This window comes from Dipteris shenzhenensis, chromosome 14 (assembly GCF_047967505.1).
Source record: "Dipteris shenzhenensis isolate YYH24624 ecotype China chromosome 14, Dip_SZ_1.0, whole genome shotgun sequence".
Taxonomy (NCBI): Eukaryota; Viridiplantae; Streptophyta; class Polypodiopsida; order Gleicheniales; family Dipteridaceae; genus Dipteris; species Dipteris shenzhenensis.
The window spans coordinates 34,256,969-34,283,125 of NC_141609.1; the positions used below are offsets into that span (position 1 = coordinate 34,256,969).

A 26,157-nucleotide genomic window follows, 5' to 3' on the forward strand; every position below is an offset into this window, starting at 1 on the left:
CCAAAACAAAACCCCATGCCCAAAATATACACACTAAAAGGAGTTAAATTTAATATGATCCAAATAAACACACGCGCACACACTAAAAGGAGTTTAGTTTGAAATGATCAAAATACTGGGAGCTTGTTCCAAGTCCTAAGTGAAACTTTAAGTGGGACCATCTTTAATAGGTTCAACCACCTTTTGGTGCTATTTTATCAAAGTACACTTTCAAAAAGCTAATTCTTACATGGAGCATCTTTGTGAGTATGTAAAAGCCCATGGTTGATTTGAGCCATCCAATGAGGCTATTTTCAATTGAGAGAGCAACAAGTAATAAATAGGTGAAGTTAGCATCTATATTTTACTTCATGGCCACAAGTGAAAAGACTCTTGCAATAACTACAATTTTGATTAAATGTCCATTTAACATAGTTTCCACTATCAATTTGATGAATATTTTCTATAGGGAAATGGATTAGGTTAGAGGTTCAAGTCAAAAAGTCTTTGAAGGGGACAACTAGCATCCTTGGCCAAAAAATTTCAATCTAAAACCTACAATGAGAGGGCCCATGTCTTTATCACAGTTATCCATTCTATTTAGAAGATATTGGGCTCTCACCCAAGGAGTCGACATAAAAGGAATAGCCATAGTCTTGCATGATGCAATGGGTGAGGGTCTCTGGTAGCACGCCACACGGAGAGGATTAGGATCTCTTTCTTATTTACTTATGTGGTGGGGAGATGGAAATGGTCGTTGGATTGAGGTTGGATTTTATTCCTTTTTTTAAGGAACATATTATTATAGATCAAGAAAAAAGGGGGTCGATATAGCCCTACAAATGTTGTCAAAATGAAAACCAAAATTAGCCTCAACAATCACAAACAAGCTCTACGTTGCCACCTCTATGAATTTGCCTACCACTCCTAGCACACACCTCTATAAGCCTACTCTGATCATGGAGATGTCATAAACCATTCTTTTGATATTTTGATACCGTGAGTAATATTTTTTGTAAGAGGTCATAAATCATTTTTGGATAAATTGAAAAGCCCAAACATGCTAGGCAATAAAGAATCCCTTATCTTGGAGGAAAAAAGGGATAATTTTGGTTCCTTATACTTTAAAGGAATGCCTTAAATCTCGAGGAGGAAACATGAGCCACACATCTAGTGGGGAAGCTTTTACCTAGTTGGTTGTCATTGTTTCCTTGTGCTTTGGTCTCTTTTTCAAGCTATCAAGTGGTATTTTTTTTAATTTGGAGAATTCAAGAGGAAATATGAGCTGAACATCTAGTGAGGATTATTGTACCTAGTTGGTTGTTGTTGTCTCCGTGTGCTTTGGTCTCTTTTCAAGCTATCAAGAGGTGTTTTTTTTTAAATTTGGAGAATTTCAAATTTTGGTTTCATGGAAGTATCATGGTGGGAAAATAAGTAGGAGGAATCCATCACGGGGACTTTCACAATTGGCTAGCACGTGAAGAGTTGAGGCTTGGTAGTTTAATTGTGACTATTGGTACCACTTTTACATTTGTAGAATTAAATATGCATGCTTCACCACATGTAGGAGTGTTATATGGATGGCCCCCAAATAATATACACATATGTCCAAGTTAATCAAACCAAGGCCACATCTAATAAGCACCCATCTTCCCAAAAAAGAAAAAAGGTGACTTAATGCCCATAAATAGGAGAGACTCATCCATTGGTGAGACTAAATTATTATATTTGACTTTTCAAAAGCAAGTTCATTTTATTTGTTATTTATGTATTGTCTTTGTATGTGATGTTAGTTTTATTTGCTATCATGAAGGAATTGCCCTATCATATATTAATTTATACTCTAAAATTAAGTGGACGATACATGACGACTTGAGAGTTTTTCTTTACACCTTTAAGTGGTAATGCTTGGTCCTTAAATAATACTCCTTAAATGGTATACTAAGTAAATAGTACCTACTTTTTATAAAACCTTAAATAGGATGGTCTTTGACAATTAAGCCCAACTACCCCTTCCTCTCGCCCTCCCCCGCCTCCCCTAAACCCCCCCCCACTCTAGGTCCAAAATACATGCACACATTCAAACACATTTAAAGAAGTTTAATTTAAAATGATCCAAATAGTGGGAGCTTGTTTCTTGGACCAAGTGAAACTTCAAGTGGGACTGTCTTTGAATGGTTCAACTGCCTTCCACCCTATTGTCCCTAAGGACATGTTGGAAAAGATAAGCCCTTACATGCAGCATCTTTGTGGTCCATGGTTGATTTGAGTGATTTGATGAGGCTATTTTTAGTATGAGTGAGTGGCAAGTACTAAATAGATGAAGGTAGCAGTTATTTTTCACTTTGTGGCCACTAGTGAAAGACTCTTGCAATAACTACCACTGTCATTTTGATTGAATTGCCATTTTAGCATTGTTGCCACTACCATTTTGACTTATCTTTCCAATGGGGGAATGGATTAAAGGTTAGAGGTTCCAATCAAAAAGGGGTCAAAAAGTCCTTGGAGCGAACACCTAGTACCCCTTGGCCAATTGTTTGACTTGTCAATGTTGCCAGGTTGCGGGTTAGCCTTGAAGAATTTCAATGTGAAACCTACAATGAGAGGGCCACATCGTTATCACGATCATCCATTCTTTTTAGAAGATGTTGGACCCTCACCTGAGGAGATCGACATGAAAACCAGGGTCTTACATGCAACAAGAAAGGGTTAGCTAAGGGGCTATTGGTGGTGCCCTAAATGGAGAGGATTAGGGGGGTCTTTCTTATATTCTTGTGTAGTGGGGAGATGGAAACGATTCTTATAGATCTGCAAATGTTGCCAAAATGAAAACCTAGACCTAGCCTCTTGCCACCTCTGTGAATTTGCCTACTCTCATCATGGAGAGAATCACCTCTCTTTCTCTTCCCATTTCAACTTCCCATGAATTTCCCAACAACTTCCTAAGAATTTCCTATGAATTTCCTATGAATTTCCTATGAAGTTCCTAGGAATTTCCGATCAATTTCCTATGAATTTCCTCATCAACTTGCCCTGGTCATCAGTTCATTTTTAGCATATGAATTTCCTACTTGCTTTGGTCAAGCTTCAAGATGAACTGTACTTCTTCTCCTTCAGCAACTCCTGCATCAAAGCTTCTCTCTCATTGCACTAGGTCACTTTGCAGCTCTATATTCACAATCAGCATTAATCTATAGCTTCCTGCCTTAGTTCCTCCTGCACAATTTCTCTCACGCTCTCTCTCTCATTCAATTCTTGCATCAAAAATCACTTTTCTGCTTTCCGTAGCCTGCATCGATTCCTTACTTGCACTGCTCATCCTCACCATGATCTCTACCCTCTCCTTTGGCGCTCTCGGTGTCGCTGTAGGAACAAGTAGCCCCATCGAAGCAGTCGTGGAAGTTATGCAGGCCTATAGGAACCGTATGGAAGAGGAGGTAACCGGGAAGGAGGATGCGCACGATCTCGACGAACACTTGCGACAACAGCCCCGGCATCTCAAGGATTCGGATTCGCAGGTGGTCGCCTACGTCAAACGCCAAGGGTCGTACTCTCGCTACAAATCTTGGTATGCAATACGCTACCGGCACCCGTGGCTAATCGCCGAGCGTGTGCCCACGGCTGCAGTAGAGTGGGAGAAGTGGGTCGGGCAGGGGCGCAACATGAAAGCAGCCTGGGTGAAACTGCAAACAGGTGCGTATCCAAAGCTAGCGACGAAGCGACCAAAGGGCGATCATGAATGGGTGAAGGTACCCATAGTGGCGGGTGGACGACGTTCGGACGGATCATCGGGGGAGAGTTGGATACAAGTTGCCCGGATGCTGGGGATTGATCTGTTGCATAACGAACAATTACCTGTGAATGTGCCTGTGCCTGTGCCAATGGCAGTGCTGTTGTCTCTGATGGTCGTGGGTGAACCCGACTTTATAATGCCCGACTTGATCCGTCTGAGCGAGGACTGCAGCACCATGAGCATAAAGGAAATCAACGACGACTCCATCCTTGTCAAATTTAGCAGAGAGCTCAACAAAGGAGTGGTGTTTGTCGTGAAATCAAGCTGGACGTTCGCAGCTATGATCGATTAGTTGCAGGAACTTAGCCAGTTATCTTCCAAAAGGTTAAATTCTGCAAGGACTTCCCTTATCCCTTATATTCCTTAAGGCATTATCTCTTATCTCTCATCTCTTGTATTCCTTAAGGCAGTAAATTCCAGACCAGCCACCTGGCAGGGATTGGGAGGCTTGGGGAAGCATTCTAGAGGTTTGGGGAGGAGGGAGGTTTGGGGAGAGGAGGGGAGCAGGAGGGAGGTTTGGAGAGAGGAGGGAGGGAAAAAGTCCATGTGGCACCATCTGCGGTGGCTGTGGGAGCAGACAGACAACACGTGGCGAGTGGCGACTGCTGCTGCTGCGATTATGCTCCTTTGTACTCTTGCATGTGAAATTTGAATCCTCCTCTCCCCTGCCTATCAACTCCAGCACTTCCCTGTGTTTGCCGGTCATCTCTTCCGCCCTTCAGCTCATTTGAATCGTCCAAGCACCCGTGAGCTTAGGCTCCTCAGACGTCGTCCTCCAGTCATCACTAGGCTCCAGAGTATGGACAGCCATCCCAAGCATTGCAGTGTGGGTCGTCATCGCTACATCGGGCTTCTTTGTTTGTCTTTATTTCTCTGACCTCGCACAGCTTCGTTTTCTTTTATGGAATCAGTTGTAATTTCTATGTGTAATGTGAAAGAGTCTCCTTGAGGCTCCCTCGCCGTTCGGGATATTGCTCTGCAGGAAAGATGTTGCTTTGCGGGTGTATTTTGTTGTGATGGCCAAGGATTAGAGAGCTTTTTTGAATCTAAAATTTTTGGGTATTTTTGCACACCGTCCCAAAGCATGCCTGCGCAGGATATTGAATGTGGTATAATATGTGATTAGAGAAGTTCAGGAATAGTCTTTCCGATCGACCAACGTATTGAAGACTTGCCGATCATCAAAAACCTGCAGCCAATGTAAGGAAGGAGGGAGAGAGATAGGAGACTCAAGTTCAGCTTTCTTCACAACACACAAAAGAGAGAGGACACAAGGTTGGAGGGTGAAGCCTTTCTTCACTTTTGCACACAACAACAATACAATAGAAGAGGGAAATACCCTATATGTCGAAACCTAGAATACGTGGTTCATATGTGAACCCAAACCAAAAACATACGTGGTAGTCTAACTACACCACGAGTACAACTAACATAGGCGGTGACATAAATGATAGTCATCCAGGAGATGTATCGGGGGTAGAGCTTGATATCTCAACACTCCCCCTCAAGCTCAAATCCATCTCACGTACACCAAGCAAGCTCCTAAATCTGCGAAGCTTCTCGGTACCCAATGCCTTCGTAAAAATATCAGCCACCTGCTCCTCAGTGCTGACATAGATAAGATCAATCTCACCAGCTAGAACCTTCTCTCTCACAAAGTGATAATGCACCTCAATGTGCTTCGTTCTAGCATGATAAACTGGGTTATTAGCAAGCATGATGCTGCTAATGTTGTCACAATGAATGACAACTGCTGCATGAACTGACTGTCCCATATCTGCAAGTAGCTTCCGTAACCAAGCTACCTCACATGCAGCCATTGCTGCACCCCTGTACTCAGCCTCTGTGCTCGACAAGGCAACTGTTGGCTGCTTCTTGCTGCTCCAACTGATGGCACCACTCCCAAGGGAAAACATAAAACCACTAGTAGATCTCCTGTCTGAGACACTACCAGCCCAGTCAGCATCTGTGTATCCATGTACCTGTAATGCACACCCAGCTTCATAAAACAGTCCATAATGCAATGTGGACTTCACATACCGCAGTATGCGCCTAGCCGCATCCAAATGTGGCTTCCTCGGTGCCTGCATAAACTGACTCACCAGCCCCACAGCATAGCTCAAATCTGGTCTGGTTATAGTCATGTAAATCAAGCTACCTACTATGCGCCTGTACATAGTAATATCTTCAAGAAGCTCACCTGACTCTGCATTGAGCTTCACATTCTGCTCCAATGGAACAGAGATAGGCTTACAGCCTGTCATCCCATATTTGGACAGCATGTCCAAACCGTATTGCCTTTGCAATAGCCATATCCCACTCGGGGATCTAATAACCTCAATGCCCAAGAAGTAACGCAGCTCTCCCAAATCCTTCATCTCAAATTTCTGCTTCAACAGCAGCTTCACTTCATTAATGTCTACATCACTATCACCTGTAATAATCAAGTCATCAACATAGATGACTATAAGCACAATCCCTCTGTTTGTCCTTTTCACATAAAGTGAAAAATCTGAATTGGAAATCTGAAATCCAATAGTGACAAGATATTGCCCTATCTTGTCTAACCATGCCCTCGGCGCCTGTTTTAAGCCATACAAGGCTTTGCGCAACCTGCATACAAAATCGGGATGTGAATTATCCTCATAACCTTCCGGCTGCATCATATAAACCTCTTCCTGCAAATCACCATGCAAGAAGGCATTTTTCACATCCATCTGATGCAAAGACCATCCGTTTGCAGCAGCCATAGCAATTACTGCTCTCACGGTTGCCATCCTTGCAACTGGGCTGAAAGTTTCCTCATAGTCAATTCCATATGTCTGTGCAAAACCTTTGGCAACCAATCTTGCCTTGTACCTGCTAACAGACCCATCAGCATTGTGCTTTACTTTGTAAACCCACTTGCAGCCAATAGCCTTCTTATCATGAGGCAAAGGCATCAAATCCCAAGTGTGGTTTGCATCCAAGGCAGCCATCTCTTCATCCATAGCTGCTTCCCAATTTTTATGCCCTGCTGCATCCTCAAAACATGTGGGCTCTGGCTCCTCTAGAACCTTGACCATATAAGCATAGTGATGTGCTGTATACCCATCATATCTCAGCCTGTCAACTGGATACTTAATACGAGTGGACCTCCGTACAACTGGATCAGTTGCAGGAGTCTTTAAATCATGCCTGCTTTTCCTTGCACTAGGTGTAACAACAGAAGGAATCCCAAGTTCCTCATCAAGGCTCATTTCAGAGCCGCTTGACTCTCCATCAACATGAGAGCTACCAGCAGACACATCAAACACTGGAGCATGGTCCACTTTTTCTTTTCCCTTATGTGATACCTGCACAACACTATCAGGACTGCCATGTGACGATTCACTAGATCTCAATCTCCCTGTCCATGCATTAGATCCACTAGTAGAGGACTCTCTGGGTCCACTCAAGGCTTGAGATTGCTGCTCTGCATTTATTGCAGCATTCCCATTTCCTGCATCTGCATCTCCTACCATAACAGTTGGTGCATACCAGCTGCTCATTTCATCAAAAACAACATCTCTGCTCACTTGCATTTTGCGGGTGGAAGGGTTATAACAGCGATACCCTTTCTGGTGCTGAGCATATCCAATAAAGATGCATTTTTCTGCCTTTGGATCCAGCTTTGTTCTCTTCTCATCAGGAACATGAACATAAGCTATGCAACCAAATACCTTCAAGTGAGAAATATCTGGTTTTTGGCCTGTATACATTTCTTCAGGCGTCATACCATGGACAGCTGCAGTGGGGGTTCTGTTCATAATATAAACAGCAGTTGCTACTGCTTCAGCCCAAAAATAATCAGGCATGTTTTTCTCATTTAGGATCGCCCGTCCTACTTCTGCAATATGCCTGTTCTTCCTTTCTGCAACCCCATTCTGCTGAGGGGTAGACCTGCATGAGTACTTCCTTTGAATTCCCTGTTCTTTCAGATATTCACAAAATTCTTCTGAAAAGTACTCTCCCCCTCCATCAGATCTTAGCACTTTAATATGCACACCTTTCTCTTTTTCAACCATGGCCTTAAAAGCCTTGAAATGGCTGAACACTTCACTTTTGTGCTTCATAAAATAAATCCACACCTTCCTAGTGTAGTCATCAATAAACGTCACATAATAATGGCATCCACCAATAGAAGCAGCTTTGGTTGTCCAAACATCTGAATGGATCACTTCCAAAGGTCTTCTGCTCACCTTAGCATTTTTGGGAAATGCATGTCTGGCCTGCTTACCCATTTGGCATGCTTCACATACCTTTTGCATTCCCTCAACTCTGAATTTAGGCAAACCTGCAACAATGTTTTTCGTTTGCATAGATTTCAGCCTTTGTATATTCACGTGCCCAATGCGCTTGTGCCATATCTCAATATCTGCAATGACACCTCTCCCATGCGCAAACATAGCAGCTTTCACCTCAGGCATATCAGCATCCAAGGTGAACATTCTTCCATTTTTGTTGCCTTTCGCAACCAAGCGGCATTTATTTTTCAAGTCCTCAACAAAGCATCCATCAGGATTAAATCTAACCTGCAGACCTTGCTCAACCATCTGGCCAACTGAAACCAGGTTCTTAGTGATTTTTGGAACATGAAGTACATCTGCCAAGTACTTTGTTTTGCCATCCTGCATAGCCAATGGCACTTTACCAACCTGCGTAATTGGGTGCGCAGTATCATCACCTGTTTCAACATAACCTGGCTTATCCAAATTTCTGACATCATGAAACCACTCACCATGACTGGTCATGTGGTTAGAGGCACCTGAATCAACATACCAAACATCATTGCAAGCTGCAGCATCTCCTGACATGGAGTTAACCATATGCTGCATCACAAAAAGGTGCTCATTTCTGTCGTCACCATGCCCACTTGATGATGCATAGTTGCTTTGCTGCAACTTTCCACTTTTGATGTCATTCTGCTTTTTATAGCATGTATTCTCCTTGTGTCCAGGCTTTCCACAATAATAGCATTCTATGCTGCTATTTACTTGCTGGTTCCTTTGCCATGAACCACGGCCTCTTTGGCTCCCCCTGCCTCTAGAACTACCACGTCCTCCTCCATAGGACTGGTTTTCCTGTTGTTGCTGTTGGTTCTGATTTCCTGCACGGCCACCAGAACGGCCTCTTCCTCTACCTCTGCCTCTACCTGTATTCGAGTAGAAAGCAGTCTCTTGAGAAGTTGAGGTGGCTGAACCACCATTCCTTTGCTCTTCACTTAGCAAGAGAGCAATAAGTTCCTGAAAATCAGGAAATGTTTCACGGACTCCAATGGATGTCCGAAATTGTGCATAATCTTTCCCAAGACCATTCAAGGTCACGGACACTAAGTCCTCATCATCAACAGGTGCTCCAATGGAGGCAAGAGAATCTGCAAGGCCTTTCACCTTCAAGGAATACTCATTTATATTCAGATTTTTCCTTTGCACATTGTGCAACTCCTGCTTTAGCTGCATCTTTCGTGCTTTGGTATTTGTGCTATACAGCTTCACCAATGTATCCCATGCCTCCTTAGCGTCTCTACATCCTGTATATGCACAATCATAGAATCTGAAATGCTAACAGACAGCCAATACAAGCATTTTCTGGCTTTTTCATGCCATTCTTTAAAGGCCTTCAATTCAGCAGGAGTGGGAGCAGCACCCAAAACTGGTTCTGTAGTTTCACCACTGATGTAATCCCAAACTCCCTTTCCCATAAGGAAGTTTGTCATCCTGAACTTCCATGCTTGGAAGTTGTTCTTGTCAAGCTTCTCACTGACAATGGTAGACAGATTCTCAGACATTTTACAAATCACGAATTGCAACAGCAACCTGTAAACACAGCAAATGCCTCACAAGGGCAAATAGCAAAGCTTCTGCGAAAAGCCTCACAGGGGCAGATCTGCAACACTGACGAAAGTGGTATTTCACCACACAGTCACTTCCTCGTGACGATTTTGCATCAACAGGCAACAGGCATGAATCTGCAACTCCCAATATCTCTGCACATAGGCATATGATGCAATTTCTGTGGCACCTTTTCCATCGACTAGCCGCGCGGTGGTCGCACAGCAAAAATAGGGCCTTTTTCTGAGTGCCCGCGAAGAACTTCCGCCTTCAAAACGGGCCCCGAAACGGCCTCAAATCAGAAAAATAAAGTCACCAGGGGCTTCGCCCTCTCCCGCAGCATATACTGCGCTCTCGCTGCACCGCGAAGGGCCTCTCAATCTGAAGCAGTGCACTCCTGCACTTCTAGCTGTGCTACCTGCAGAGATTTGCTCCCAAACTCGAAATAGGAAAGCAACACTGGTCCTCTTACCAAGACACCACAAACTTGGCTTGCTTTCTTGAGCTCCTTACCTCGAACAAGGCTCTGATACCATGTAAGGAAGGAGGGAGAGAGATAGGAGACTCAAGTTCAGCTTTCTTCACAACACACAAAAGAGAGAGGACACAAGGTTGGAGGGTGAAGCCTTTCTTCACTTTTGCACACAACAACAATACAATAGAAGAGGGAAATACCCTATATGTCGAAACCTAGAATACGTGGTTCATATGTGAACCCAAACCAAAAACATACGTGGCAGTCTAACTACACCACGAGTACAACTAACATAGGCGGTGACATAAATGATAGTCATCCAGGAGATGTATCGGGGGTAGAGCTTGATATCTCAACAGCCAACCTCCATGGATGATCAGGTATATGAAGTAAGAAGAAGATAAGTGCTCTTGCAAAGAGAGAGAGAGAGAGAGAGAGAGAATATTTTGGGCTTTCATTGGATGGGCATGAAAGAAGTTTTATCGCTCGCCAATTGTTTGAAGTGTTTGGCTAGATCTTGATTATGCAAGCACTTCAACTTTAGTATTTCTAAACTTGAATTTCATGACACATGGCAATCTCTTGCCTCCCTCTCTCCTTCTTACACTATATGAAGGATGCTAAGAGGTTGAGAAGCCACGTGTCGTGCAGAGAGAAATGCAAGGAGAGTGTTGGAGGTTGCCATGTGTCATCATCAATAGAAGAGAGGCTGGTGCCATGTGTCACGCAGAGGAGAGATTGCAGCTGGAGGAGCGAGAGAAGCCGTTGGCCAGAAGTCTTGCAGAGAAAGCTATGTGTTCTGTAGTAAGAGAAGCTGGAGACTGCCATGTATGGCACAATGTTGGACAAGGCATCTCAACACCTTGAATGCTGAGCATGCAAATTCAAACTCCACCGCTCCAGCTTGAATTGCTTCTAGCCCTCCGCGCTCTTCCTTGCTTCGTGCTCAACCTCTGCAACACAGGCTGCCTTAGCCTCAACCTCAGGCTTGAACTCCTCAAGATAATGGAGGAGGGAGCGAGATTAGATGGGGAGGCAATGGGATTCAAAGACAAACGGTCATTCCAGATGCGGTAGTTATCTGTCTACCTTCCTCCTCCACATCAAAGCTTTTGAAGCATATGTGTTTGCCCACAAATGTGCTTTTGGACAGATAGTGAAGTGAAGAAGCTTGATGAAGAAAGAAGAAGATAAGTGCTCTTGCACACACACACACAGAGGCTCTCATGATAGGTGTATGCAGTAGCATGTATGAGGCTGGTGCGGTATATCTAGGGCAAGGTCTAGGGCTGGAACAGATACAAAATAATAGGTAGAAGGCTGGAGCTGATAGGTGCCTGGTAGGAGCAGACCATTGGCTAGAGATGAAGTTTGAAACAGGCCCAGGCAGATGGTGAACATCAGGTCAGCAAGATTTGGGGCATAAATGCTCAGCAGATAGAAGTGCAAGAAAGCAATTCTGGCACCAAGACCTTGGTGTCTTGGTGAGGATGTTTGACCTTGAGATGTGGTTAGATGAGGAGTCGAAAACTTTTGTGAAAGTGAAGGATAGTGATGAGTGCTTGGAGTCAATCCAGGTGCTAGCTGGTATGGCTGACATAGAGGAGGATTCTATGGATTCAGAGATAGATGGATTCCTTGACGTAGGAGGGGGCATGATGGGACTACACATGGAAGCTGGGAGCTCAGTGCAAGCTCATGGTTCAGGTAATCTGGATTTATGCTTGGGATTTGATTTCTCGAGTATGTTGTTTAGTTGCGGACCTGACAGAATTTGAGAGCATGGTGTTTGGAGAAACTCAAGCAGTTCTCCTTTTAAGAGGGGGACATTTGGAGGATGCCAGTGCCTAGAGTGCTGAAGTTTGAAGGCGGGTACGTGATTGAAGGATGTGGTGCCATCCGGTGCTACCAAAGATGGACCTGTGTACCAAGTTCGTTTGCTTGCACGGGACCAGACCTGGTGGAGCGGGAGCCACTGGTTGAAAGACCAGGTAGTAATATAGACACTGCATTGTTCCAAGGGGCTACGACATGGGCGTTGAGCATCTTCATCGATGAGTTGGGATAGGGATGAGATGTGTCGGTAAGAGGGGGTGTTGGGAAATTCCTCCCCATCTGTAAGCCTCCATATTAGGAGAGCATGGGGGAGGTGGACCTAGGGTTAGGGCTACCACATGGGCAGCTTATTGGCCATCATGTGGGTAGCAAACTCAGAGGGAATACAAAGAAGAGTGGGCTACCACATCGGCAACATCTAGGCTGTCATGTGGGCAGCATACAAGCAATCAAGAAACTGTCCCATGGGCAGCACATAGGCTTCCATATGAGCAGCACAATCATAGAATTATCCGGCCATGAGTGGAGCTCTTGGTGGAGAGATTCTGTATGGAGCAAACATGTGACAAGGTGAAACAGTTCACAGTAGTTCTGGTCAAGATCTGAAGCTTGGAACATGTTGACTAGAGCATGGAGGCCTGTGCAAGACTATGTGGACATCTTGGAGCAGTCAAGTTGAGATTGGATGGATTGGAAGAGCTGGTACAGCCCAGGAGTGCATGGATCTGTAGTTGCCTTCATGACAGGTGTCTGCAGCAGCATGTATGAGGCTGGTACGGTAGATCTAGGTTAAGATCTAGCACTGGTATAGATGTGAAACAGTAGGTAGAAGGCTGGAGCTGATAGGCGATTGGTAGGATAGAACATGGGCCAGAGATCAAGGCTAAAACAGGCCCAGGAAGATGGCGAACAGATGCAGCATGGGGGCGACTATCAAGTTGGCAGGATCTTTGGCAAAAATGCCTTGCAATAGGGCATTGGTGAATTATACATAGAAGTGCAATAAAGTAATTGTGGCAAAGCAAATCTTCAAGTCACTTATACCGTATAGATTGTCTTGCAGATGAAGAATCAGTACTTCGTGGTCGTAGGCAAATACAGGGTTTGTTTTCTATGTCCCTTTGCCAGTAGTAGTCTTTCTTTGTATGCATTTGAGGGTTGAATAACATTGCATTGTTGTTTTGTTAATGGTGTGTTGCAGCTTCTATTCCTCGACGTGATCTGCTTTCCTCTTAAGGTCGCATTGTACATATGGGCCTACTAGACCATGGATGTCACAGGTGGTTGTTTACAGCAGAGGTGTAGGAGTATATTCACCCCACGAGTGTATGGATTTTGTATAGACCCAGCTCTCTCTCTCTCTCAGCCTATTTTGAATGCATGCAACTCGAGGGTGGCCCTTTGGATGCAGTGATCTGTGGGTGCACCTTGAAAGAGTGGGAGATGTAGAGAGAAAGAGAGAAGGAGAGAGTGATGGAAGCAGTGAGACAGGAGAGAGACAAAGAGTGATGGAAGCATCTGCAAAGCCCGTGGCCATGCTGGCTACAACCAGCATACATTGTCATGCAAGCAACCACATTAGCTGCCACATAGGCAGTCAAGTCGGCTGCCACATAGGTAGCCGCGATAGCAAACAATCGTATAGACAGCACCACATTAGTGCACAGCAGCCACATCAGCAAGAACGAGGCAGTCGGTGATTGGAGCAGCCTGACCAGCTTGGTCGGGACAGATCTGGCCAGGGGGTTGGTCCATAGACTCCCTTAGTCGGTCATTTCTAAGGCCCAAGGGAGCCGATAAAAGGTAGCCACCTTGGCCTCATTCGTCATTCACTTCTAGGGTTGAAGAGTGCAGCCAACAGTAGTATTTCGCACCTGAGGTCAGGCTAGGATTAGGAGCAGCGAATCTGGTTCATCCTTGGCGCCTATAGAACATCTTCCAGGCCCCTTCATTCTGGACAGCAACAGCATTAGGGTCTGCATCAAAGCATCCCTCTTCTGCTCATCTACAGTGAGGGTTCATCCCTCCATATAATACTTATTCTTCCAGTTGTATTCAACCCTATTGGGAATACATTTATGTTGGCCATGGGCAGGTCACCTCCCCATCTGTAAGTCCCCAAATAAGGAGAGCGTGGGAGAGGTGGACCTAGGGCCAGGGCTGCCACATGGGCATCTGATTGGATGCCTTTGTGGGAAGCATGCCCAAAGGGGAAAAAAAAGAGAGGGGGTTGCCACATGGGCAAGCACCTCACAGCAGCAAATGGACAGCACATGGGTTGCCATGTGTGCAGCAGAAGAAATGAGTACCTGGCACCAAGGTGGACAACAACAGGCTGCGTAAAGGGACTAAGAAAGACCACGATGCTGTCAGCATGGGTACAGCTTGGTACGGATGCTTGGAGCAGACTGTACAGAGGTCCACGTGGCCTGACAAAAGGCGGATCATCCAGGGCAGGAAGGAGGCACGGATGTGGTGCAGATCTATAGGTGTTTGGCAAAACCTTATGGCTTGCATTGGATCAGGGTTTAGGGCAGGAAAGGCTCGGGAGGATGGAGCAGATAGGCGAGGGTTATGGGCAGGTGGCAGGCCTACAATAGGCCCTGGGATAGGGCAGATATGCTTGTGACCCAGGTGGCCCAGAGCAGTAGTAAAAGGGCTCGCCATGGGGCCTTAAATAGAGCCCTACTGGGTCGGCCCAGTAGGCAGGTTGGCCAATAGGGGGGCTGCTGGGTCGGCCCATTTCCCCCTACTAGGTCGGTTGGTTTTGGGCCTTATAAAAGGGACCCTTCTGGGGCTCATAAGGCATCACTTGGAGCAGCAATCCAAGAGCAGGAAGGCCTGCAATAGGCCCTAGGATAGGGCAGGTGGCGGGCCTGCCATAGGCCCTGGGATAGGGCAGATATGCTGGGCACCCAGGTGGCCAGGAGCAGCAGTAAAAGGGCTGGTTGTGGGGCCTTAAATAGAGCCCTACTGGGTCGGCCCAGTAGGCAGGTCGGCCAATAGGGGGGCTGCTGGGTCGGCCCATTTCCCCCTACTGGGTCGATTGGTTTTGGGCCTTATAAAAGGGCCCCTTCTGGGGCTCATAAGGCATCACTTGGAGCAGCAATCCAAGAGCACAGGAAGGCCTGCAATAGGCCCTGGGATAGGGCAGATATGCTAGGCACCCAGGTGGCCAGGAGCAGCAGTAAAAGGGCTGGCCATGGGGCCTTAAATAGATCCCTACTGGGTCGGCCCAGTAGGCAGGTCAGCCAATAGGGGGGGTTGCTTGGTCGGCTCATTTCCCCCTACTGGGTCAGTTGGTTTTGGGCCTTATAAAAGGGCCCCTTTTGGGGCTCATAAGGCATCACTTGGAGCAGCAATCCTAGAGCAGGAAGGAGCGGCAATGCAATAGCAAGGAGCAGCAGCAATAGGTCCATCCTTGGGCCTATACATAGGAGCTGAAGGAGACGTACAAGGGCTGCAGGCTTAGCTCAAGGTGCTGCCCAGCTAGGCTGGCTACCCCGGATAGCAAGGTGGACGGGATCACTGACAGAGAATCTACATAAGCTCAGTGGAGCATGCAGTATTAGGGATCTGGAGGTGACAGCTAGATAGTAGTACAACATTTTGGTAAGGTCAGAGGACCACGTATTGGTGGGACTCTAAGCCTCTCTTTTGTATTGTGTCCTATGGTTGGACAGAAATATCTTTGGCAATAAGAGGTGGAGTGGAGGGAGAGCTAGGAGATTTGCCACATGTTGTTATGATGCCCTTTCCATCTTGACACACCATAGCAGAGGCAAAAGAGAGAAGCCGTCTGCTAACACGAGTGAGGACTCAGAGGCAGTGAGTTGTGACTGTAGACAGCAAGCAGATATTAGTTGGGAACTTTGGCAATGGGACTGACCAGAGATGTGAGAATAGATTGGGTCACTGGTGACTGGTCTTCACGGCTAACCAGTGGAGTGGAGTGGAGTGGAGTGGTGATGGAGTGGAGTGGAGAGTGTGCACAGCAAAGAACAATCGCACGGATTGGAACAGTTGGGTTGAAGGATGGAGGGAGGGAGTACAGAGGCCAAGAGGCCAAGAGATGTACAGCAGATCGCCCAGCAATTGGGGATCGACACATGGCAAATTGCATAGGGGATAGAGACTAATCGCGTAGAAGATTGACGTGGCATGGTGCAATGCGAGTGAGGCATGGTGACGTGGCAAGGCACGGTGTTGACACTGTTGAGGGTCAAAAACTTAGCAGCAAGTCGTGACATGTGCCGCACGTTGTTGAGGGGCAGATCGAGGCATTGGCTGGCTGGGGCCACGTAGTTCGACCCACGCACGTAGTTTGAGAGTAGCACGAGGAGAGTATAGGGAAGAGCAAGACACACTAGAGGAGAGAGAGAGAGAGAGAGAGAGAGAGAGAGAGAGAGAGAGGTATATTTATTTATTTGTGTGTGTATATATATATATATATATATATCTCAAGAGATTATATATAAGATATTTATTCTATTTTAATATATATATATATGTAAGGAGAGAGCAAAGAGAGTAGAGAGAAGAGCGAGACACGAGAGGAGAGAGATTGAGAGAGACGGAGGGGAGAGAGGGACATAAAGGAGTATATTTATTTATTTATGCATATATATATATATATATTAAATGTATATATTATATTATATGTAATATATGCTACATTATATATATATATATTAAGAGAGAGAGAGAGAGAGAGAGAGATTATATAAGATATTTATTATATATATATATATATATATATATATAATACTGTATTATATATATATACATATATATGTAATAATAATAATATATGTAGCATATATTATATTATATATATATATATATATTTATATATATCTTCTCTTATCTTACTATATATTAAGTAGAGTGGGAGGCAAGTGTGAGCCACGTGTCATGTGGAAGGTATGCCACGTGTTGCATGGCTAAAGAAGTTGGAAACACCACCTGTCATGCAGCTAGAGAGTTTTGAGGGGAGCATTAGTTGCCCAGACAATGTTTAGCCTATGTGGTCGAGGCAAGATTATTCCCTTGATGTCGGCACTTCTTAATCTCTAGATGCACCTTTGTGAAGGAGGTCAAACGTTTCTTCAACGATGAGTTGCATAGGAGCCCTCAAAATTTGGGCATGCAGAGGCAATAACCAATTGGGGTGGTCAAGAAAGGCAGGGAAGTTGATCATTATGGAGCCCTGTATCAGTCTAACTCAAGTGTGTTTCGAACACCTCAAAAGAAGCTTGCTAATCTTCTAAGGAAAAGAAGTAGCATCCCTAGCAATATCACTAATGATGCCAGATTTGTGAAAGTTCCATTGACACCAATTCTCAATGTTAGGTCAACAAGGAGGGAGGAAAAAGGATCCATGGCCAGGTATAGCAACAAAGTGAAGAATCCGAAGAGTCCTATGCCGTTGAGTTGTTTACTGGATTGAGTGGAATAGAGAAATCAAAATGTGAGCATTCATATAATGGCTCAAGCATTTGAAAAAAGGTGTGGAGCAAGATTGTGTCGTTGAAGTTAGCAATCTTTATAGAGGAAATAGATGCCAACAACCATAGGTCAAAAGTTTGATACTGCGTCAAATCATGGAGTTTGGGGTTCCAAATTTTGTTTTCCAACTCCACATTGGCACAAGAAGCATCCTCCACAAAATTATTCTTTCCTAAGCAAGGATTATAGTGCATATGGCTTCTACTTTAGTCCCCCTTAGGAAGGAAATTATGTTCTCTTGAAAGCTTAGGAAGGATATCAAGTGGAGAAGCAATTCAAAATTGATGTCGGAGAGCAATGAGCCAAATTGTTAGAACTCTATTGATGGGATTGATTGGAGATCCTACTTGGCCACATTCAACAGGTGGCAACTCAGAAGAGGTAGAGATTGATTGGAAGGGAGATCATGTTATTTTGTAAGCAAAGCAATTGGTAAGGAATTTTGTGATCGATGAAACTTTGGCTTCAAACAGCCTTAGTGTTAATTTTTCTTTAGGGTGAACTTTCAATGAAATGTTGTTTGTTTTTGTGTTTTTTACTCACCGCACACATAGGAGGGGGGGAGGTGAGGGAAAAGGAAGGAGGGGGGGCACGGGCATCTCCTTACATCACTTTTTTCCCCCAGCACCTTTGTGGATAGCTGTCTTTGGAGTCATTCATACATAATGATACCATTAGGGTAGTATCCCTCTCCAAAGAATTGCCACACTCTATCAAGGCTATCGATGATGCTTGGCACAACACCACACATAGCATGTTAGTCATTTGCCAATCGTAAAGTTACGGCAGTAGAGGTTTAATGTTGAAGTCCAGTTTCCTTTGGGACTCAGTGGTGGTGGTTGAAGGCATAAGGATCTTGGAAGTCATCAGGTAGTTGTCATAAGCTGAGGTAAACGAGATGAAGCCTTGCGCAATTGTCAATGAAGACCTATCATATGAGCATGGAAGCTTACAAGAGTCCATATAACTTGCAATGTGCATTAGGTGTTGGGCCACACATGCAAGAATCTATGAATGGGATGAAAGGCGTGTGCCCTCTCCACCATATATATCACTCTAGAATAGAGTCACATTTATGTAAGCTTTAAGAAGCAGATAAAACATTATTAGTAAAGGAGGAGATGAATAATAATAATAATGCAAGCTGCCAAGATAGTAAGGAATTAGTATGAGATTGTAAAATGAGGTGTGGCACATCCTGTGAGTCTAAGACAGATGCAACCTGCTACCATCATACCACAGAAGTTATCCCCTCACAAAATTTTGGCATCGTTACAGGTTGTAATTGAAGTTAAATGACCCATCCATGAGTCCACGCATCAAGGCTTCCATGCAAAGGTGGATCCTATATGGTTCATTCACTTCATTGCCTCCTTAGGGTAGCAAATTGAGGAGAAATTTCCATTAGAGAGGAAGGCACGGTTAGGATAAGAAGGGGAGAACAATCCGAGAACAATAGAGAGTAGCATCCAACTTGAGAGGCTTGCTAGCCTAAAAGCCACAAGGATAGGAAGGGTAATCTTGACTCGGGAACCTCCACAAAAACATGTGTGCCATCAATCAGCATTGGAAAATCTATAGAAGAGCAAATTTTTCCCCTTACAAGATGTGAGATTAGAAATGAATATAGCCTTGAAGCTATCCAAGTTGATTGAGCTATGGTGCACAAATTTCTTGATTGTAAAATTGGAGAAAGTAACATTGTTGAAAACTTGAATGCATTGAAATTAGAGACGAGTAAAAACTTCATTATGGACAATGATTTGTTGTGGATGAAGTCAGGAAAGTTTTGGGCAATTCTTGCCCATCTGAACCTGTATACAATAGCGCCTAAAGATGTCGGATTGCATGAGTCTTCTTAGCCTAACATGTTGAACAAGGTTGCCCCTCTTTGTCGACGCCTTAACGGACCATGCTATCTCCGATTATGAGGCCTAAATTTGATTAAATGAATCTTGCACTCATATCAAGACCTTCTTGCACGTTTTTGAGCTATATGCTTTGTGTTTAGATTCTTCTCTAACCAAACCTCATCTTCGCTATCCTCCACCTCACCAATTTGCACTAATTGCTCATCTGGATAGTTAGTAAGCTTACTATCTTGATTCCTAAGAAGCTCCTTCTATTGATTGTGTTACCTTCTCCTTTTGGCCTAGGTGGTAAATAAAAAATCCATGTCATAAAAAATGCTCATTAATTGAATCAAAAATGGCATACAAATATGGAAAGCTCATCTATTTAAAATTCAAAGTTGATAGTCTATACAACACTTATGGGGTCATGTAACCAAGATTGAGTGTGTTACCATCTTTTGTTGCATGTGATAGTTCTATTGTCTAAATGTATGATAAAAATACAATACCAACTATAGATAGATGAGCCCAAAGAAATTATTGGGTTCTTTTAAATTAGGGCTTAGGTTGTTGAAATGTGCATTTAGCAACTATGGGAAAAACTAACTACGGTTCAATTAAGTGGAAGCTAATCTCAATCCAATGTGCCCTAAGGAAGTATAAAATTTAGAAGGCATGCATTATAAAGTAATTAAGCCATTTCTTTGCTAAGAAGTAGGTCCTTATGTAGTTGCTTGACTAAATACCCACTTGAGGGGGATCCCATTTTCAACACAACAAGGCAGCCATGACAATAATTTAGGCTACAAAGATTTGAGCTTAGAACGGCCCTTTCCTAGGTGATAATCCCACTCTATTAGACTAGGATAAATCATCCTTCTATTGTTTGAATGTATGATAAAAATAAAACTAGCTATAAATACAGTGAGGCCAAAGAAATTATTGCTTTCTTTTAAATCAGGTCTTAGTGTTGAAATGTGTAGTTAGCCACTATGGGAAAAACAAACAACCGGTTCAATTAAGTGGACCCCAATGTCAATCCAATGTGTCCTAAGGAAGTATAAAATTCCCAAGGCATGATGCATTGTAAAGTAATTAAGCCATTTCTTTGCTAATAAGTAGGCCCTTATGTAGCTGCTTGATTGAATACCTACTTGAGGGGGATCAAATTTCCCACACAACAAAGATGACAATAATCTAGGCTACAAAGATTTGATCTTAGGACTACCCTTTCCTAGGGATAATCCCACACTATTAGTCTAGGCTAAATCAAGCATTGTAAAAGAGAGAATGCATGATCTGATTAAAAACAGGTATGGAAGTGTAGTATGTAAGATGATTGAGGCAATTAGGAATGTGTTGCTATTGTAGGAGATGAGCATACAAGTTTTACTAATAATGTTTGTCTCCAATCGCAACCTTACCATGACACACTCAATAAACCCTGATGTGCTCATGGTGCGGGTAGATTTCACCCCTTATCCTTGAGATAGTGGAAACTATGTTAAATGGACATTTAATCAAAATTGTAGTTATTGCAAGAGTCTTTTCACTTGTGGCCATGAAGTAAAATATAGATGCTAACTTCACCTATTTATTACTTGTTGCTCTCTCAATTTGAAAATAGCCTCATTGGATGGCTCAAATCAACCATGGGCTTTTACATACTCACAAAGATGCTTTATGTAAGAATTAGCTTTTTGAAAGTGTACTTTGATAAAATAGCACCAAAAGGTGGTTGAACCTGTTAAAGATGGTCCCACTTAAAGTTTCACTTAGGACTTGGAACAAGCTCCCAGTATTTTGATCATTTCAAACTGAACTCCTTTTAGTGTGTGCGCGTGTGTTTATTTGGGTCATATTAAATTTAACTCCTTTTAGTGTGTATATTTTGGGCATGGGGTTTTGTTTTGGTGAGGTTGACCTTGTCAAATATCATCCCATATGATAGGCAACTTCTTCATGTGACCGGTGAATCAAATTTAATATAGTCATCAAATATCATCCCATATGATAGGCAACTTCTTCATGTGACCGGTGAATCAAATTTAATATAGTCCCAGTTGTGGACCACAAAGTCATATTTTTAATTCCTAGGTAAGAGAGGTGCATACTAGAGGTGGCCCACTTTCATTAAGGACACATGTGGATCTTGTTTGGGGCCTTTGACTTGGTACAGATATGTGATGACCTGAAATGCCGCATCTAGCTATAATGGGGGTGACCCAAACTCCGCCCAAATGATCTGGTGAGGAACGGATGGCTTACTACGGATCATTCGTGATAACATGAGAACCTGTAGCCGCTCCACCCTGGCCCACTTTGTATCCGACAAGTTTGGCCCCCAGCATGGACTGCCATACATCCCCGCTGGACGGACCAAGGAGTCAAAAAGCAACCCTTTGGTCCATGGATCCTGAAAGTGAGAGCGGAAGCATTGCCTCTCTAGTCTAGCCAATGAAGCATATCCTCTGCCCAAGCATGCCTGCATCGTGGGTCTCATAGTGAAGGTGGGTCCGGCTCTACATATGGTGAAGCAGGAATATTTAATTCTACAAAATTAAAAAATGCTACTCAATAGTCACAATTGAACTTTGTATTTTCCTATCACCCATACATAAACTAGGTAGGCATGAGCCATGATAGATATTTTACATGGCCATGCTTTTATAAAGTTCAAAATATGAAAGAGTTTTGACTTGTATTGACCAGATATTGTTAGTTAGTGCTTAAGTGGTTCTTAAAGATTTAGTGGGCCATAAGGCCTCGTTTGCATTGATTACTCCTCTCTTCCCTCTTCTCTTCTCTCGTCACCTCTCTTTTCCCCTCTCTCCTCTCGTCTCCATTTTTCTCTTTTTACATATATCCTCTCTTTTCACTCCTCTCCCCCATACCATTCATCCCTCTCCTATCCCACCTGATCACTTATCTCCTCCTCCTCCTCCTCCTCCTCCTCTTTGTCTCTTTCTCTCTCTCTCTCAGTTCACTCAGTTATATGTGAACATAGCACATGCATCCAAGAGAAGGGGTTCTTTTAACATGAGGAGTTCACTATAGAAAACTAGACTATCACATGCATTCAAGGGGTATATTAGACATACCTTATTTGTGATTTTTTATTTTTTAAAAATTCCCCCCTTTGCTTTACAAATGAACATCTATTTAAAACCTCATTTTATAATCATTGTTCTATAAATTTACATTAAAAAAGTGAATTTAATAATTAAATTTTAGTTTTAAAAATGGCCCCTTTACTACACAAACTTATAAATTTTTTTCAACATACATTAAAAACCCCCTTATGTAATCATATTTCTATAAATCACATCCAAAAAGTGAATTTAGTTATACCATCTTTTGAACTCACATGATAATCGCATTTTTTAATGGACCCTTGAGTTTTTAAACTGGAAAGAATATCCAAATTTTATAGAATTTCACATACATAAGGATCTTTTCAATGGGTTTTTGAAATAAATCCATAAACTTGTATAGAAATGAGGCTATTTTTAGGGGTAAAGGTTTATGGATAAAGGGTTTAACAATACCCCTTGAACACACACAATATATAGAGTTTCCATGTAGTGAAGCCTTCAAACTCTCCATTGTCCTCCCTTTTAACCATTTTTTATTATTTGTTGAAATTTAACCTTTCACTAATTAATGGAGAAATTTTTTAGGGAAAATTTTTTAGGACACTAAAGATGATATGAGCATTCAAATAAATGACATAATAGGACATTAAAAGTTGATAACATTCAAAGAGATCACATTTAATCTTATTTAAGTATTAAAACCAATGACATTGCCAAGCACAAATAACAAATTTTGAGGACATTAAAGCCGATACAAACATCAGAATCAATGATCATATGGATCCATCAAACATGAAATTCATTGACACTACTAATCACAAATAGCAATCATAGTTGTGCATCTCAATACAAACTTTCTTCGATCATCTTTGTAGGGCTTATAGTGGGTTTGCTACCTTGCTAAAAAAAGTATTCTATAAGGAAAATTTTAGGTTCTAAAGTCATAATGGTTGAAGAATTTTTTGATTTTTGTAGTCTAGGGTGAAAATTTTGTTAGAGAAGGTAACATAGTGCCTTGGGAAAACGAAGGAAAGTCTATGAGGGGGAGAAATGGAAAACAAGTGGGATAGAGATGGTTAGAGGAGGGAATACACGGCCATCCCAAATGACCTTATTTTGTGAAGGGGCTCCCAAAAATAAAACACGAATGACAAATTCCCACTTTGTTCGGACTTTCTTGGTTTGTTTGGGATTTCTTACTTTGGTTGGATGCTTTTTCCAAAATGGTCACCTCCACTCAATATCACTTGGTGAACTCCATAATTGGGAAATTTGGCAATAATACATTTGTGAAATCCACATAAATATGGCCTAATGAAGCTAAAATTTCACCAAAGTTTTAACTGGTGACCTCCACTCATCAATACATTATAGGTAAATTTGTGAAGACACGATCACATATAGAAAGAGTTTGTTAAATTCAACATATAGGTGGTATAAAGATATACCATTTGTTAAAAACAAGATGTCTGAATACACTATGCTCATGAATCTTGTTTAGAGACATAAAAATTTGATATTGCATTTTTTTTAAAAATGGGTCAAGTCCACCCTAATGATATTTAATATGTGCATGGCAAATATGTTGACCTTAAAATCATTCTTTCTTATCTATTTGTAAGGCTTTATTAATCATTTCTAGTACATAACTTCTTTCTCATTTCCAATAGAAGATGATGGTGGTAGTTGCATTTCTAGTGCTTCCATGGCGTCTAATCCTGTAGGCATTTCCATGAATTTTTTGAACCACGTTGTCTTTCCTTTGTCCAAATGCTGCAATATACACCATGGATCATGTGATAGTCCAGCTAAGAATTGATATCCATGATTGTAAATGTATCCCATTAAGCATGAGTTTCAATTGAGGCTACAATGTCTTGTCTTCAAGTCCTCATGACCTTGTTAAAGGAAGCAATATAACTATTGAAGAAGATGGTTATGTCAATCAGGCCTTGTCTTGCTCTAAATACCTAGGCTCATGGCCTTACAATCATATTTTTTAACTATTCTAATGCATATTTTCTTACAACAAAGTCACATAAGAGTCTTGTTTCCATACTCTCCTCAAATAACATTACATGTCTATGGGGTTCTCAAATTGGTGCCATTGATTCATCGCCACGTGACCCTCGCATACTTTCCTTTTGAGAATAGCGTCTTGTGTTTTCCAATTGTAGACCATTATCCATTGAGCACATTTCCCTTGAATCTTCATCTAATTGATGTGTTATAATATCGTGAAAATGGAAACCTCGTAGACAAGTACATTGCAATTAATACGTTGCCAATTTACATCTTCAATTGTGTGGTTGAGTTGTTTCTCCTTCATAATTAATATTTATGTTCATAGGCTATTGCGATTTAGTTAATCATGGCATCTAATACCACATTGGAGCTATGTGTACCTAAATGGAGTGGGTTTCTAGGGCTCCAGTCATGTGCTAGGCTTGAGACACATGTGGGTGCTATGTGGCAATTGGTTTTAATCACCTCCTTGCATGCGAGACACTTGAAGGTAGAGGGCTTAGTGTAGGACAACATAATTCTTCCATTTTCCTATTTAAGGCTTGTTACACAAGTCTGTGAGATATCTTTGTGACTTGTATTCCCTTTGTAGACAATAAAACTATTTTCTTTGTGACATCTTGTCTATCATATTTTCATTTCTCATTCACACCCCCTTAACCTCTTTTTCTAGGTGTTTAACATGGTATCAGAACTTATTTTCCTAGAATGAGGGATAAGATCTCTATGTGAGACTTGAGAGAGATTGAGACATTTTTTCATTCTATTGGTGTGCGAATTGGTATCCATTCCTTTGAAGGATTTTCCAATCACTTTAGTTGTGAGATTCTTATGAGAATTTCTTCTCCTTAGGGAGAGAGAGGTGTCCTCCTATCTATCTGTTTCATGCATATTTATTTAGCTTTTCTTCCATGGAAAATATATTTTTTGAATAAGGGAGAGAGAGAGAGATATAGGGCTAATCTTAGACAAAGAGAAGCATGGTTGTTAGAAGGAGATATTGGGTATGAGGAAGGTAGTTGAGAAGCAACTCCAAAGGATATATGATAACAAGTCCTCTAGTGACAACAAAGGAACTCTATGGACCTGAGCAGAAGAGGCTGTAAAAAAACTTCAATAAGAAGCTCAGGCTATCAAGAAGCAAGTAGACATTCCAAACTAGAAGTTGCCATGATTAAAAACCATTGCCATGACCAACTACATCTAGAATCTTTGTAGCAACTTGGAATAAGCTCCCAAAATGTTATAGGGAATAGTGTTGAGACACAACTAGGTCAAAGAAACAAGGATAGTAGAAGTCCTATGATAGATGACCTTGTAAAGGTGCACCAAAATAGACAACTATGAATAGCCACACAGATAGAAAAAAGGCCTTAAAGAAAGGAAACCATCAATAACAACACAAAAAAGGGCAATAAGAAATGATGATTGTAAGACAACGAACATAGCCTAGAAATCATTTGCAACAACCAACCAGTAGTAGTGCAATGACTTGCAATAGAAATGAGTGACATGCACTACTAAACAAATGGTTAACAAACGGTTGAGAAGAGGTGAAGTTACAACCACCTATTCAAATAGAGCTACCCATATATCTCGCAATCTACTGAATCAAATTAACGATGGACAAAGAGTTAATATCATAAAGCTTCTATAGATAAACACCTACGACTGAAGTGACCATGGAGGACTATGTAGTAGCTTGTAGACATCATCAAGGGGCTATTGAAGTAGCTGTATG

At 42.4% G+C, this 26,157-nt stretch overlaps 1 protein-coding gene across 2 annotated transcripts; it reads left to right on the forward strand.

The window, feature by feature from the left end:
* Positions 1 to 3,053: 3,053 nt before the first annotated feature.
* LOC147894520 (uncharacterized) lies at positions 3,054 to 13,278 on the forward strand. 2 transcript variants are annotated; one of them, XR_015542136.1, is made up of 3 exons: positions 3,054 to 4,096; positions 12,999 to 13,037; positions 13,137 to 13,278. XR_015542136.1 is itself a non-coding variant. In XM_087385186.1 (2 exons), exon 1 carries the CDS (start codon positions 3,306 to 3,308, stop codon positions 4,062 to 4,064), a length of 759 nt encoding a protein of 252 aa, XP_087241312.1. In that variant the 5' UTR covers positions 3,054 to 3,305; the 3' UTR covers positions 4,065 to 4,096; positions 13,137 to 13,278. The 2 variants fall into 2 exon arrangements, 1 of the variants encoding a protein (XP_087241312.1); XM_087385186.1 differs by lacking the exon at positions 12,999 to 13,037.
* Positions 13,279 to 26,157: the final 12,879 nt, after the last annotated feature.